This window comes from Corylus avellana, chromosome ca7 (assembly GCF_901000735.1).
Source record: "Corylus avellana chromosome ca7, CavTom2PMs-1.0".
Lineage (NCBI taxonomy): Eukaryota > Viridiplantae > Streptophyta > Magnoliopsida > Fagales > Betulaceae > Corylus > Corylus avellana.
The window spans coordinates 4653563-4665679 of NC_081547.1; the positions used below are offsets into that span (position 1 = coordinate 4653563).

The following is a 12117-nucleotide window of genomic DNA, read 5'->3' on the forward strand; positions in this document are numbered from 1 at the left end:
GCTCTATGAGTACTATTTATGACACTTGCGTCTCAAAATCTTTAAGATTAATAAACCTAACCCTATGGAGTTGGAGGCATTAAACACATGCTCTTAAAGGCATATGTTAATTAAATAGACCGAATCAACCAAATTTGAAAAAAAAAAAAAAACTGTTAGGGGTAACTTCACTTTAGACCTCTTAATAACCATGCAATTTGACTCATTTGATAAGCTCCCAAACTTTAAAACCTTTAAATTTAGACCCTTAAACTTTCAATTACAGTCAATTTGAACTCATCTGTCAGATTTAGCGGTTAACTTTCCTAATTTACCTATAAAAAAACCAAAATATTCCTGATTTTTTTAGCTTTATTTTTTAAAAAACTTGTTCATTTGGAATTAAAAGGTAAATTTGAGATTGTATAAAAAAGTCAGAGGTATAAACATCATTGTCTCACTTGTAACATTTAAAATCTGACGAAATGATTCAAATTGATTGTAATTGAAAGTTAATTGGTCAAAATTTAAAAGTTTTGAAATTTAGAAACTTCTAAAATCATTTAATAATTCAGGGGTTTAAAATAAAATTACCTTAAATTGTTATTAAGGCACTGCACCAAATTCTGAAAGTGAATGATTGTTATAGCTTGTGCAAGCACATTAGTTTATGTGAGCTTATTGAACAGGCATACTCCTCTGGTCACAATGACGGCATAAAAGAATGGCAATTGGCAAAAGGCTGAATTGTGATGACGAAGTGCGGGCCAAAAGGCAAAGTTAAGTGCATAATTGCTCGCTTTGTAATAGGAAATACTAAAACTGATGAGGACATTTACCTAAAGCCACCATAGTCATCATTGTGGCACCAGTCTCTCAATCATTTGACATCATTTTATACCTGTGTTTGGAACCAGACACAGAAAAAGAAGAAGAAAATAAATAAAATAACGAATCTATTATTCAACCAATTTAAAATATGTCTTAAAGGGATAGATTAATCGGTGAGGACTACACTTCATAAAACAGAGGTCACTAGTTTAAATCTTTTTCCTCCTTTCCTTATGCAGACATGTAGGAAAAAAAAAAAAAAAAAAAAAAAAAACTTGCATAGAAGGATAAGAGATGTTACTTACCTCTTAAGAGTCTGTTTGTAATTGCGTTTGAGAAATATAAATTTTAAGTCAAACAGAGTTTTTGTGCAAAAACTTGATTTTTAAGCTTTTACCAAAAGTGATTTTTGGCCATTTTTAAACTTTTTTTACCCTTAAAAGTGCTTTTAATTTTTTTTACCAAACGAGTTTTTTTTTTTTTTTTTTTTTTTTTTTTTTTTCAAACGGTCTTTTTGAGTGTTAAAAGTACTTTTAGGTCTCTTATACGCAATCTCAAATAGGCTATACCTCCTAGTAGGCCGACCTATTTAAAACTGGAATGGAAGGGTAAGGATATGATTGTATTTTTATATCATTCATGTTATATATTTGATGAAAAATACTAATGGAGGTCTCAATTTTCAAATATTTAAAAGAAGAGTTTGTATTTCATCAAATTGAAATTTGGGATCTCAATTCCAAAAAAATATGAAAATCATGAGGTAAGTTTTAAGTGAAAAATAGTTGGCACATGAACAAAAAATAAAAATTAGGGAGTTTTATTTCCCGATTAACTAATTAGAAGATTATCTTCATCATTTCACTATTCATGTTTTATTTGTTACATTTAATAGTATATATTGTGTCAATTTAAATGACATTATGGACGCATTTGATCTAAACGTTTAAACTATCAAATTCTTTTACAATTTTTAAGATATTGTGTTATATTAATTTTTTAAAAGCTTAATAATTACTTTTAAATTAAATAATTAAAATTTTATCATATCAAAATCTATAACGAATTAAAATATTATAAAACTTAAATTATTTAATTTGAAAATAATAATTAAGATTTTTAAAAAATTATAATGCCACCAATTCAGAATTTCGTTGGCAATGGAAACAAAGCCTACCTGTCGACTTCCCTACGGAAGAGCCAAAGGAGAAAAGGCGTTGTTTGGATGGCGGGTAATAAAAATCACAAAAACTAAATTTATCTTCAAAGAACAAAAGAAAATCGCAAGGGCGAGAGTGAGAGAGAGAAATGGGGGATCTGTACGCCTTAGACTTCGATGGAGTTCTCTGCGATAGCTGCGGAGAGAGCTCTCGCTCTGCTGTGAAGGTCTTCTCTCTCTCTCTCTCTCTCTCTCTCTCTAGATTTATTTGTTGAATTGCTGAGAAATCGGAGAAAAAGAAAGGAATAAATTTGACTTTGTATTTCGTATTTCCGTTTATGCCTTTTCTTTTGCTAAATGCTTTGTAGGCTGCTAAAGTGAGATGGCCGGCTTTGTTTGACGGCGTGGATTCGACCATGGAGGGTTGGATTGTCGACCAGATGTATATAGTAAGCTCCTAAGCTATTGATAGATTCTGTTTGAAAATTTATGGGATAAGAAAACTTTATAGGATCTGATTATAGTAGCAATCGAGTTATTGGGTGAGAAAAGGTTAGGAAATTGTTGCAGACATGGAAAGACGAAAGAAACTTGAAACTTGAATACTAATGATATAAAATTATTGCATATTAATTATTAATATTAGTTAGGAAGAAAAAAAAGAAGAGAAATATATAACAAATGATTGATGCATTTTAACTCAAGAGTCCAAAGGATGGAAATTAATTATGAGATGGCCATTTTTTATTCCTGATTTGAAAGGGGAAAAAAAAAGAAGAAAAAAAACAAGAGTGAACCTGTGGGCTATTACTTGGAAGTCAAAGGTAGAGATTCATTATTATTATGGGCCATCAAACAATAACAAATGGTGGTTCAAGATAGAAGCAGAGTCTTTTTTTTTTTTTCTTTTTCTTTAAAAAAAAAAAAAAATCAAAGGAAAAAAAGAAGAAGCTTATGATAGCTCCTATTTTCCGTAGTGGGTGGTAAATATTTGAATTCAAATGTTAAGGAAAAAATACAGGGTTAATTATTTTTTTAGTACCTAGGTTTTCACGTTTTTTATTTTTTATCACCTAGGTTTCAATTCGTATCACATATGATACTTGACTTATGAGTAAATACCAGTTTAGTACATCTATCACCATTCCGTCAGCCAAACTAACGGACTGCCATGGGAATGGTTTCAGTCACTCTCAATGGCCAAAAGAGGTGGCCAAAACTACCCCTTTTGGCCATATGTGATACGAATTGAAACCTTGGTGAGAAAAAATAAAAAACGTGAAAACCTAAAAAGATAATTAATCCAAAAATATAAATCAATTCAAGTTGCAATGCTACAAGTCTTTTTTCCTATTGGCTAAACTCAATGATTTGAGGAATCTAGTACTTTAAAGGACTGGAGGTGGCTGGAATGTAGGGCCAAGCTTCATTTGATGCTGAAAACCATATGGAGCTCCCTTTTCCAAGGAAAGGGTAAAAGAGAAATTTGTGCAGTGCCTTCTTTTTCAAATTATATTCAAACTCTCTCACTCCCGCTGCACAAATTAAAAATAAAATGTTATTTTAAGAGTTTTTTTGCACTTACTACATCATAAATATTTCCTTAAGGTTGCTCCTGTTTCCTGTTATTAATACTTGATACTAAGTTGTTGTTTATTCCTCCTATTTGAAGGCACTGTTTTCTTTTCACCTAATGTCTCTTAGTAATTTCACTACCAAGATTCTCATTTCTTTCTTTTCTTTCCCCTTCCTGTCAAAACTTTGCAATCAGTTTGTTTCCCATGTTATGTTGATTAACTGTGTTGTAAAAATTTTCATCATCAATTACTTTACATGGTGGTCATGGACATATTCACTTCAATTTTTTGTCAATAATTGTGATGTCAATATATTCCTGTTTTACACTCTGGCAGGTGCGACCTGTGGTGGAAACTGGATATGAAAACCTCTTACTTGTGAGGTTATTATTGGAGATGAGAATACCTTCTATTCGGAAGTCCTCGGTGGGTATATATGCACTCGACTCTGCCATCCATCGGATACGGAGACTCTTGTTATCATTTCAGATTTATTCTTGATCACAATTGAACCAGTCTGCAAGTTTCTTAGACTGGACCTAACGTTTATGGTTCTGATTATCATGCTTCTATCGGCAAGGTTGCAGAGGGACTCACAGTTGATGGTATATTGGAGAATTGGTCAAATTTAAAGCCTGTCATTATGGAAGAATGGGCTGAGAATAGAGATCCTCTGATAGATCTTTTTGGAAAGGTCAGGGATGAATGGCTGGAGAAGGACTTGCCAACTTGGATTGGTGCAAATAGGTAATCAAGATTTTTGAGATGAGATCAATCATTTAACTCTCCTGGTAAACATACCATTAACAAAAAGTAAAGTACATGGAAATAGAAGCAAACTTCATAGTAACTTTTTAAATTTTTAGAAGAAAGTTGCAAACTGGTTATGCTTTTGAAAATTAGTATCTGTTGGATCATTGGCATCTCCTGGCAGAGCTTATGAAGTTTGAGTTTTGACCCATTTTGTCAGGGTTATAAATTGTTGCATCCAGGGGATAATCTACAATAATATATATGTCTTTAAAGAAAAGGATACTCATTATGGTTCTACGAGTTTTTTGAGATTGAGTTTCAGACCCTCTCTTTCATAGTGCTAGTCTTATGGAATATCATTTTGTGTGTGCATGTGCATGCTGGCTTTTGTGGGTTACACTGGGATTCTTTTTCTTTTCTTTATAGAACTTTGATGTAAGAAATCACTCAATATCCAAACAACCCCTACTATGTACGACATTGATGGGTTTTGCTTTTACTAGATTTGTGTTTGATTCAAAGAAGGTATATTTTCATGTAACGATGTTTGGCCCTTCGGATAGACTTGTGATGCCCAGACAAGCTCAGCGCAGTATATGCTTGCTACATGTAAAGTGGATTGACATTATAAGCTGCGAACCAATCTGTTTAGAGCCCTAGTTGTCTGTCCACCATAGATTTGCATATCATAAACCAAATAACTTCTATTACTCTGGTTGCATAAGATCCACATAATTGATCATCCGATGCATCTCTCCAGATTCTATCCAGGTGTTCCTGATGCACTGAAATTTGCAAGCTCAAGGTTATATATAGTCACCACAAAACAGGTATGGCCTTCTCCCCACGGGTAAAGGAGGCGTTGGCACTAGAGCAGTTTCAATGCCTCGTATATTTGCCTCAGATTGCCCCTCCTATTTGCCAATACATAACAATGCGCAATTTGCAAATTTCATTCTTAAGAAATTATATATGTTTTTTCATGTGTCATCTACCCCCCTCTCCTCCTGCGTATTTTCAGAGCCGATTTGCAGATGCTTTACTCCGTGAGCTTGCAGGAGTAATAATACCACCCGAAAGAATATATGGTCTTGGCTCTGGGTTAGTATGCATATTACTTCTATGCTTACGACATTGTTTCTATTTCTTTGACAATTAACACAATTTATCTCCTTTTTTGATTTCTTATTTTTCTTCCCTGATTCCTAAATGCTCTTTCCAGTCCCAAGGTAGAAGTGTTGAAGCAGCTTCAGAAGAAACCAGAGCACCAAGGACTGACACTACAGTAAGATATTTTGCTGTCTTACCAATTCATACCTGACCAATTTGTTGCATTTTGTCTGGAAAAGTTTAACTCAACTGAGACCACTCCGATGCTATCGTAACCAGCTTTGTGGAAGATCGACTTGCAACCTTAAAAAATGTCATTAAAGAGCCTGAACTAGATGGATGGAATTTGTATCTAGGTAAATCCTCTCTCTCTCACATCAGTATCCCATGCGCTCTTCATACTTCTTCCTCCTTGCCTCTTTTGGTTTCCATGTAGCGCATTATTTTGTTAAAAATCATGGGGGTTTAAATGCTATGCTGGGTTGTTTGGAGCAGGTGATTGGGGGTACAACACCCGGAAAGAGCGAGAAGAAGCTGCTACCATTCCCAGAATTCATCTTCTCGAGCTCTCTGACTTTAGTAAGAAGCTGAAATAGCCGTCCTTTAGATGAAAAATATCCCCCTTCACTTAAGGTGGCATTTTTTTTTTTTTACCATGAAGTCTGAAATGCTTTCTCCTTTTCTTTCATACGGAACTGTCGACCGGAGCTATTGAACTTCAGCAAATAAAGGAACTTTCCATTGCCAGCATTATGTACAAGTAATTAGTAGTTGTTCATTTACTATCTCAAAAGAAGAAGAAAAAGTTGTCCGTTTCACGCTTTCACATTTTATGCCATTTTTTTTTTTTTTATTGGAAAAATATTTTTGGTTTTGATCATAATTTTTTTTATAATTTTTGTAAAATGGTTTCCCTTTTTTAAAACCACAAACAATTTTTCAAGTGTAAGCTTATCTTTCTCAAATTGCCGGACCTCTGGTGGAAGTTGTCGAAAGTCGTTGGCCATTTTTCACCTTCTCTTAAAAGAGAGCAAAATTCTCAGTTTGCACTAAATTATGAAGCTTAAGGATGGAGCCAAGAAGTAACTGAACAATAAGATCAATAAGATCTTGAATGAGTTTATAGGTCAATAAGATGCAAGAAAAGAAGAGTGCAGGGAGCTGAAGCCTGAAGGTGCTACAGTCAGAGACTACAAACCTAATAAGAAGAGCATTAATCCGCAATATGGTATTTTCATACCAGGAGGATTACTAGTCAACTACAACTCTTCTTTAAAATCGTCTTTTTTGGGGGGACTAGTATTATCCAGCTTGCTTTTCTCGTTGTGGAGCTCTGCAACAAGTTCCTCCAAAGGAGGATCTCCAGGCCTTCGAAAAACTTGATCCCCAATCTTCATCTCATATGCCTCTGCTTGGTTCAACACAAAATCCTTCAACTGGGAAAATGCATAAATATGAGAAACTCAATGTAGACAGTAATAATGTGCTTCTCATTTCAATTGCTGAAGGTTTTGTTTGTTTGTTTGCGAAAAAGATACACATCTAATATGGATGAGCAAGTTCTTCAGTGAACATAGTGAAAAAATCTCAGCAGTAAATGGATGTTAACCTCTTTGGACTTGGAGAACAAAAGCATACCTCAGATGTATCTTGGCCTCTTTCCATACTGAACATGATTGTGCTTAGATCAACACCCATGAACTTCGCCTCAATAGCTCCGGTTCTCAGAACTTTTGTCCATTTCTTAATAGTCTCAGCTACCATATCCTGAAGAAAACAAGAGCAGAACACAATTAAAAAGATTTCCCTCTACTTGCATAATTTACCACCTGAAACAAAGATAAGAAAAAAGAGACTAAAACAAGAACCGGAAAACACATACAAAACGAAGGATGTGAAAATTAGCATTTAAAAATGAATGGCTAATTTTTACTGTTACGTCATCTCAATTGTATGGTAGTCGTACAGATTACTAAACGGCATTACTTTTTTACTAATTAGTCTATGCTCGCAACCAGCATAGTACTCACAATAGCAAAGCTATAATATATTATAGGGGTGCAAAGGCGGGCGGTTTTTAACCGCCCGCTAACCGCTAACCGCTATAACCGCCAACCGCCTAACCGCCTAACCGTTTAACCGCATTAACCGCTAACCGCCTAACCGCCATAACCGCCTAGCGGTTAGCGGTTAGCGGTTATTGGGTCTACTAACCGTAACCGCTAACCGCTAACCGCCTTTTTATATAATATATTTTTATAATTATACATATAACATAATCACTTGATCATTAAATCACAATTTTTTTAAAAATAATTAAATCACAATTTGAGTATTAATATATTATCACTATAATTTATATGATTATATCATATAATCACTTGATCATTAAATCACAATTTTTTAAAAAAAATAATTAAATCACAATTTGAGTATTAATATATTATCACTATAATTTATATGATTATATCACATGAGATTGATTATTAAATCATTTGATTATATAATAACAAATTATACATATATAATATGACATAACTCATAAGTATACTAATTCATACTAATTCATACTAATACAACAATTAAATATCTAGAGACTTATTTCCAATGTATGTTATAAACCTATAAGTCTATATAAGTCTACATATGTATATGAATAATATAAATGTATAATATCAATAGTTAATCATATGATTCAATGACAATTCAAATACTTTATTCAAGACTTCAAGTGAATCATATTATTAATGTACAATGATGATATGATTCGTATAATATCAAATTAAGTAATTGACATTGGATTAAACAATGACCAATGTGTTACTTATAAACATAATTTAAGTATTAATGTATTATCATTATAATTTTAGTAATTTATATATTATCACTATAATTGATATGATTATATCACATGATGACTTGATCATTAAATCATATGATTATATAATAATAAATAATACATATATAATATGACATAACTCATAAGTCATAAGTCTACAAGTTAATCATATGATTCATGTACAATGATAATCACAATTGATTCAATTGAATTAAACAATATGTTACTTATAACTACAAGTCTACAATTTAATTAAAGCATTATTAGATACTTTAGGAATTTAGGATTTAGGAGTTTGAACATTACCATTTACCATTAGATATTAAGTTCAATTCAAAGAAAAAAGATTATAAGTAAATATGATAAGAATTTAAATAATTAATCATATGAATCATATGATATAATTTAATGAGACTATATGATTATATAATATCAAATTAAGTAATTGACATTAGATTCAACAATGTGTTACTTATAATCACAATTGAAGTATTAATGTATTTTTTGAACATTTTTTAGAAAAAGAAATTTAACCATTTTTTGAAAGAAAAAAAAAAGAAAATTAACAATTTTGAACAATTTTGAATTATATATATATATATATAATTGCTTATAGTTATATTATATGCATATTGAATAATATAAATGTATAAGATAAATATTTAACTATATGATCCAATTACAATTCCAATACTTAATCAATTATTCATGTACAATGACAATGACAATGTGATTCATATAATATCAAATTAAGTAATTGACATTGGATTAAACAATGTGTTACTTATAACTACAATTGAAGTATTTTTGTTTGTTTGTAAGTTTATAAGATCAACACTTAATCATATGATCCAATGACAATTCAAATATTTATAGCAATTGGGCCCAAGAAGATATTAAAAATACAAGAAAAAAAAATGAGGGTAAAAAAAAGCCCAAAAAAAAAGCCCAATTTTAAAAAAGCGGTTAGCGGGCGGTTATCTATTTCACTAACCGCTAACCGGCCACTAACCGCTAACCGTTAACCGCTAGGCGGTTAGCGGTTGCGGTTAGTGAAATTTACTAACCGCTAGGGCGGTTACGGTTAGCGGTTATTGCCACTAACCGCTAACCGTAACCGCCTTTGCACCCCTAATATATTAACATATCCCAATTCAAACAACCACTACTCTAATTTTTAATGTGATCCCAAAATGCAAACCTTTTCTTTTAAGGTAATTCCTGATCCAGATTTTAAATTGACAAAAATATTCAATTGGCCACTTATTACTCTAATTTCTAATAACTCAATAAATAACAAAAGAAACTAAATATAGATCCAATTTCATGTCAAAAACTCACAAACCTCTATTCCAATGACAGAAATTGAGCGGGGCCATACATGGAAATATTCAGTTACTTTCACCATAGTCATTCACAATTGCAGCTCATATACATATCAAACAAGATTAATATACTACAAATCAAAAAATTAACCAAATAAATAAGTCACAAAAACCAAAACCCATAAATAATTACTCACAAAATCACAAACCCAGTTCACATTTCAGCTTCAATCCAATCAAGAACCAAACTTTTCATTACCCGGGACCGGCGAACGCCCGGTCTGAGCTTAACGAATCCGAAAGCGGGCCCGGAATGCCGCTTCATCATCTCGGCCTGGATCTCCGGCGCCGACATGGCCGACAAATCGGAGGGACGGAGATCGAGCTCCGGCGAGGGCGTCGATTTCTTGCCCCATTGCTTCCAGGCGTCGTCCTCCTCGTCGTCGACGACGTCGTCGAGATCGTCCGTGATGTGGACCCTTCGGTTTGAGGCCTCGGCGACGCGGCTGAATTGGGGAATTGGGGAAATGATGAAGGGTAGAATGAGAAGGAGGAGAATCGTCAACTGGTTCGGCATGGTGGAATCTTGATAGGGTACGAGTGGTTTTGGGAATATATAGGTTTTGAAGAGGTTTTAAACTGCGCACTAGGGGCGCACGGTAGACTAAGCCATGTGAAACATGAACATTCTAACTATCAGAAACCTCTGTGCCTTCTTTACATGGGCATGTATTTCGATTTTATTTTTTATTTTTTTGGCTTGTTTTTTTATGTCAAATTTCGTGATTGCATATATATATATATATTCTAATTACGAAACTTTGTGTTTGAAAATGAATGCTAGGTTTACAAACAAATTTTACTGAAATTTTTTTACAAATTGATGTGGCACAACATGATTGGATATAAGATAAGTTCAAATTTTAAAAAATATAATCATGTCGTGCCACATCAGTTTGTAAAAATTTTTTTTCTGTAAAATTTTTTTGTAAGCGGTAAGCCTAGCACTCCTCGTGCTTGAATTTAGAAACTCCATTTTAATTGGTATGAAAAGCTACCAAATAATGATAAAATATGTAATTCATTTCTTGACTCTTAATTTATGACTCTCATCAGCAACTTCTTCTCTTAAACAAATCAACCGCTTTGAAGATCTCAATATGTATTAATTTTTTGGTTTACTTAGTTATTAAATGGGTCACTTTTTCATTAATATTTGTTTATTAATATATAATAATATATAGTAATTGAGTGCTTTAGTTTGTTTATTAATATTTTTGGTTTTTTTTTTTTTTTTTTCATATATGTAATCAAACAGTTACAAAGCAATTTAGAAAATGTGTAAAAGACATGCATTTGGTAAATTGGTATGAAAATTACTTTCCCAATGTTTTTCGTAGAAGTAAAAGATGACCCGTCAACCATCTATTACTAAAAACGAACTGAAAAAAGTTATAAAACCAATTACTACCTACTACAACAAGGAAAGAAAAGGTCAACATCAAATAGATTCAATTCTATTTTCAGTTTAATGGATTTAAGTATACTGTTGGCACAGTGAATACAGGGACAACTTCGAGCCCTTATTCCACTCTTAAAGGTTAAGAATTTGCTAAGATGTTCCGATGGATCCTTCTCCGACGCCTATATTAGTTCCTTATCTTGACCTTAATTCCAAAAATAAAAATATGTTGCATTCCTTCTCGCTTTGTGTGTAAGTATATTTATAGGTTGGGTCGTCTTGAGCCAAATATGGTAATCTGGCTGGAATCCCGGGATTCTTGAGTAATTGGGGGGCATTCAAATTAATGATCCGATCTTGTGACCGTTAAGGGCAAAGTGTATTTGCCTCGACAGTTATTGTGCATCCTGCAAATGGTGCCCTACATATCCCGTGAATAGCGCATTGTATATTTCTTGAGCAATAAATACAATATCTTTCCATACTTGTTTTCGGAGGTTTTTATTCAATCATTTTGATAGGCTCGGTTTGTAGTTTATTCCGGGCCGTCTCTCTATGTAGCTAACCTTTTGCAACCGAGAAGCGGGTGCTCCCGACCATGTTTTCCCAAGACAGCGCTGGCCTTTGATGGTGCCCACCCCCCTATGGGTTTTGGGCTTTGATGATGTCTATGCTTCTGGGTTGCCACAAGCCGGGTCCATGGGCTCATGCTGTAATTTATATGTGTAACATCTATCATTTGGCCATAATTGAACCGTTACTTTAAAAAGAAAAAGAAAAAAAAAAAAAAAAAAAAGAGTTTAATGAGATTCATATTGAGTGAGGTCTATTGCAATTGCAATTTCTTCAATTTAAGACGTTCATTTTAAAATAAATAAGAAACAAAAAAACTTGAAGGCCACTCTTTTGATAAAGTATTCGAAAAAGTGAAGGGTGGTCGGTCATTTCATTTTCAAAAAAGTAATCAGTCATCCAAAAAAAATAACTTTAAGAGGTGAGTTGACCACCCATAAAAAAGCGGCCAACTATGATCTCTCATTCTAAAAGGGGTGGTTTTCCACTCTCAAAGCCAAAAAAGCAAT

The 12117-nt window shown here is 33.1% G+C and overlaps 2 protein-coding genes across 3 annotated transcripts; one reads left to right on the forward strand and one right to left on the reverse strand.

The window, feature by feature from the left end:
* The first annotated feature begins 2025 nt into the window (after window positions 1-2025).
* Window positions 2026-6240, forward strand: LOC132187520 (uncharacterized). 2 transcript variants are annotated; one of them, XM_059601859.1, is made up of 10 exons: window positions 2026-2196; window positions 2338-2418; window positions 3883-3972; window positions 4127-4293; window positions 5060-5129; window positions 5321-5400; window positions 5522-5584; window positions 5689-5765; window positions 5905-5988; window positions 6103-6240. In XM_059601859.1, exons 1-10 carry the CDS (start codon window positions 2119-2121, stop codon window positions 6171-6173), a joined length of 861 nt encoding a protein of 286 aa, XP_059457842.1. In that variant the 5' UTR covers window positions 2026-2118; the 3' UTR covers window positions 6174-6240. The 2 variants fall into 2 exon arrangements, with proteins under 2 accessions (XP_059457842.1, XP_059457843.1); XM_059601860.1 differs by having other exon boundaries at window positions 2029-2196; window positions 5905-6240.
* Window positions 6241-6488: 248 nt separating this feature from the next.
* LOC132187522 (uncharacterized) lies at window positions 6489-10295 on the reverse strand. Its single transcript, XM_059601861.1, has 3 exons — window positions 9833-10295; window positions 7048-7176; window positions 6489-6845 (listed from the first exon to the last, which is right to left on the reverse strand). Exons 1-3 carry the CDS (start codon window positions 10148-10150, stop codon window positions 6669-6671), a joined length of 624 nt encoding a protein of 207 aa, XP_059457844.1. The 5' UTR covers window positions 10151-10295; the 3' UTR covers window positions 6489-6668.
* Window positions 10296-12117: the final 1822 nt, after the last annotated feature.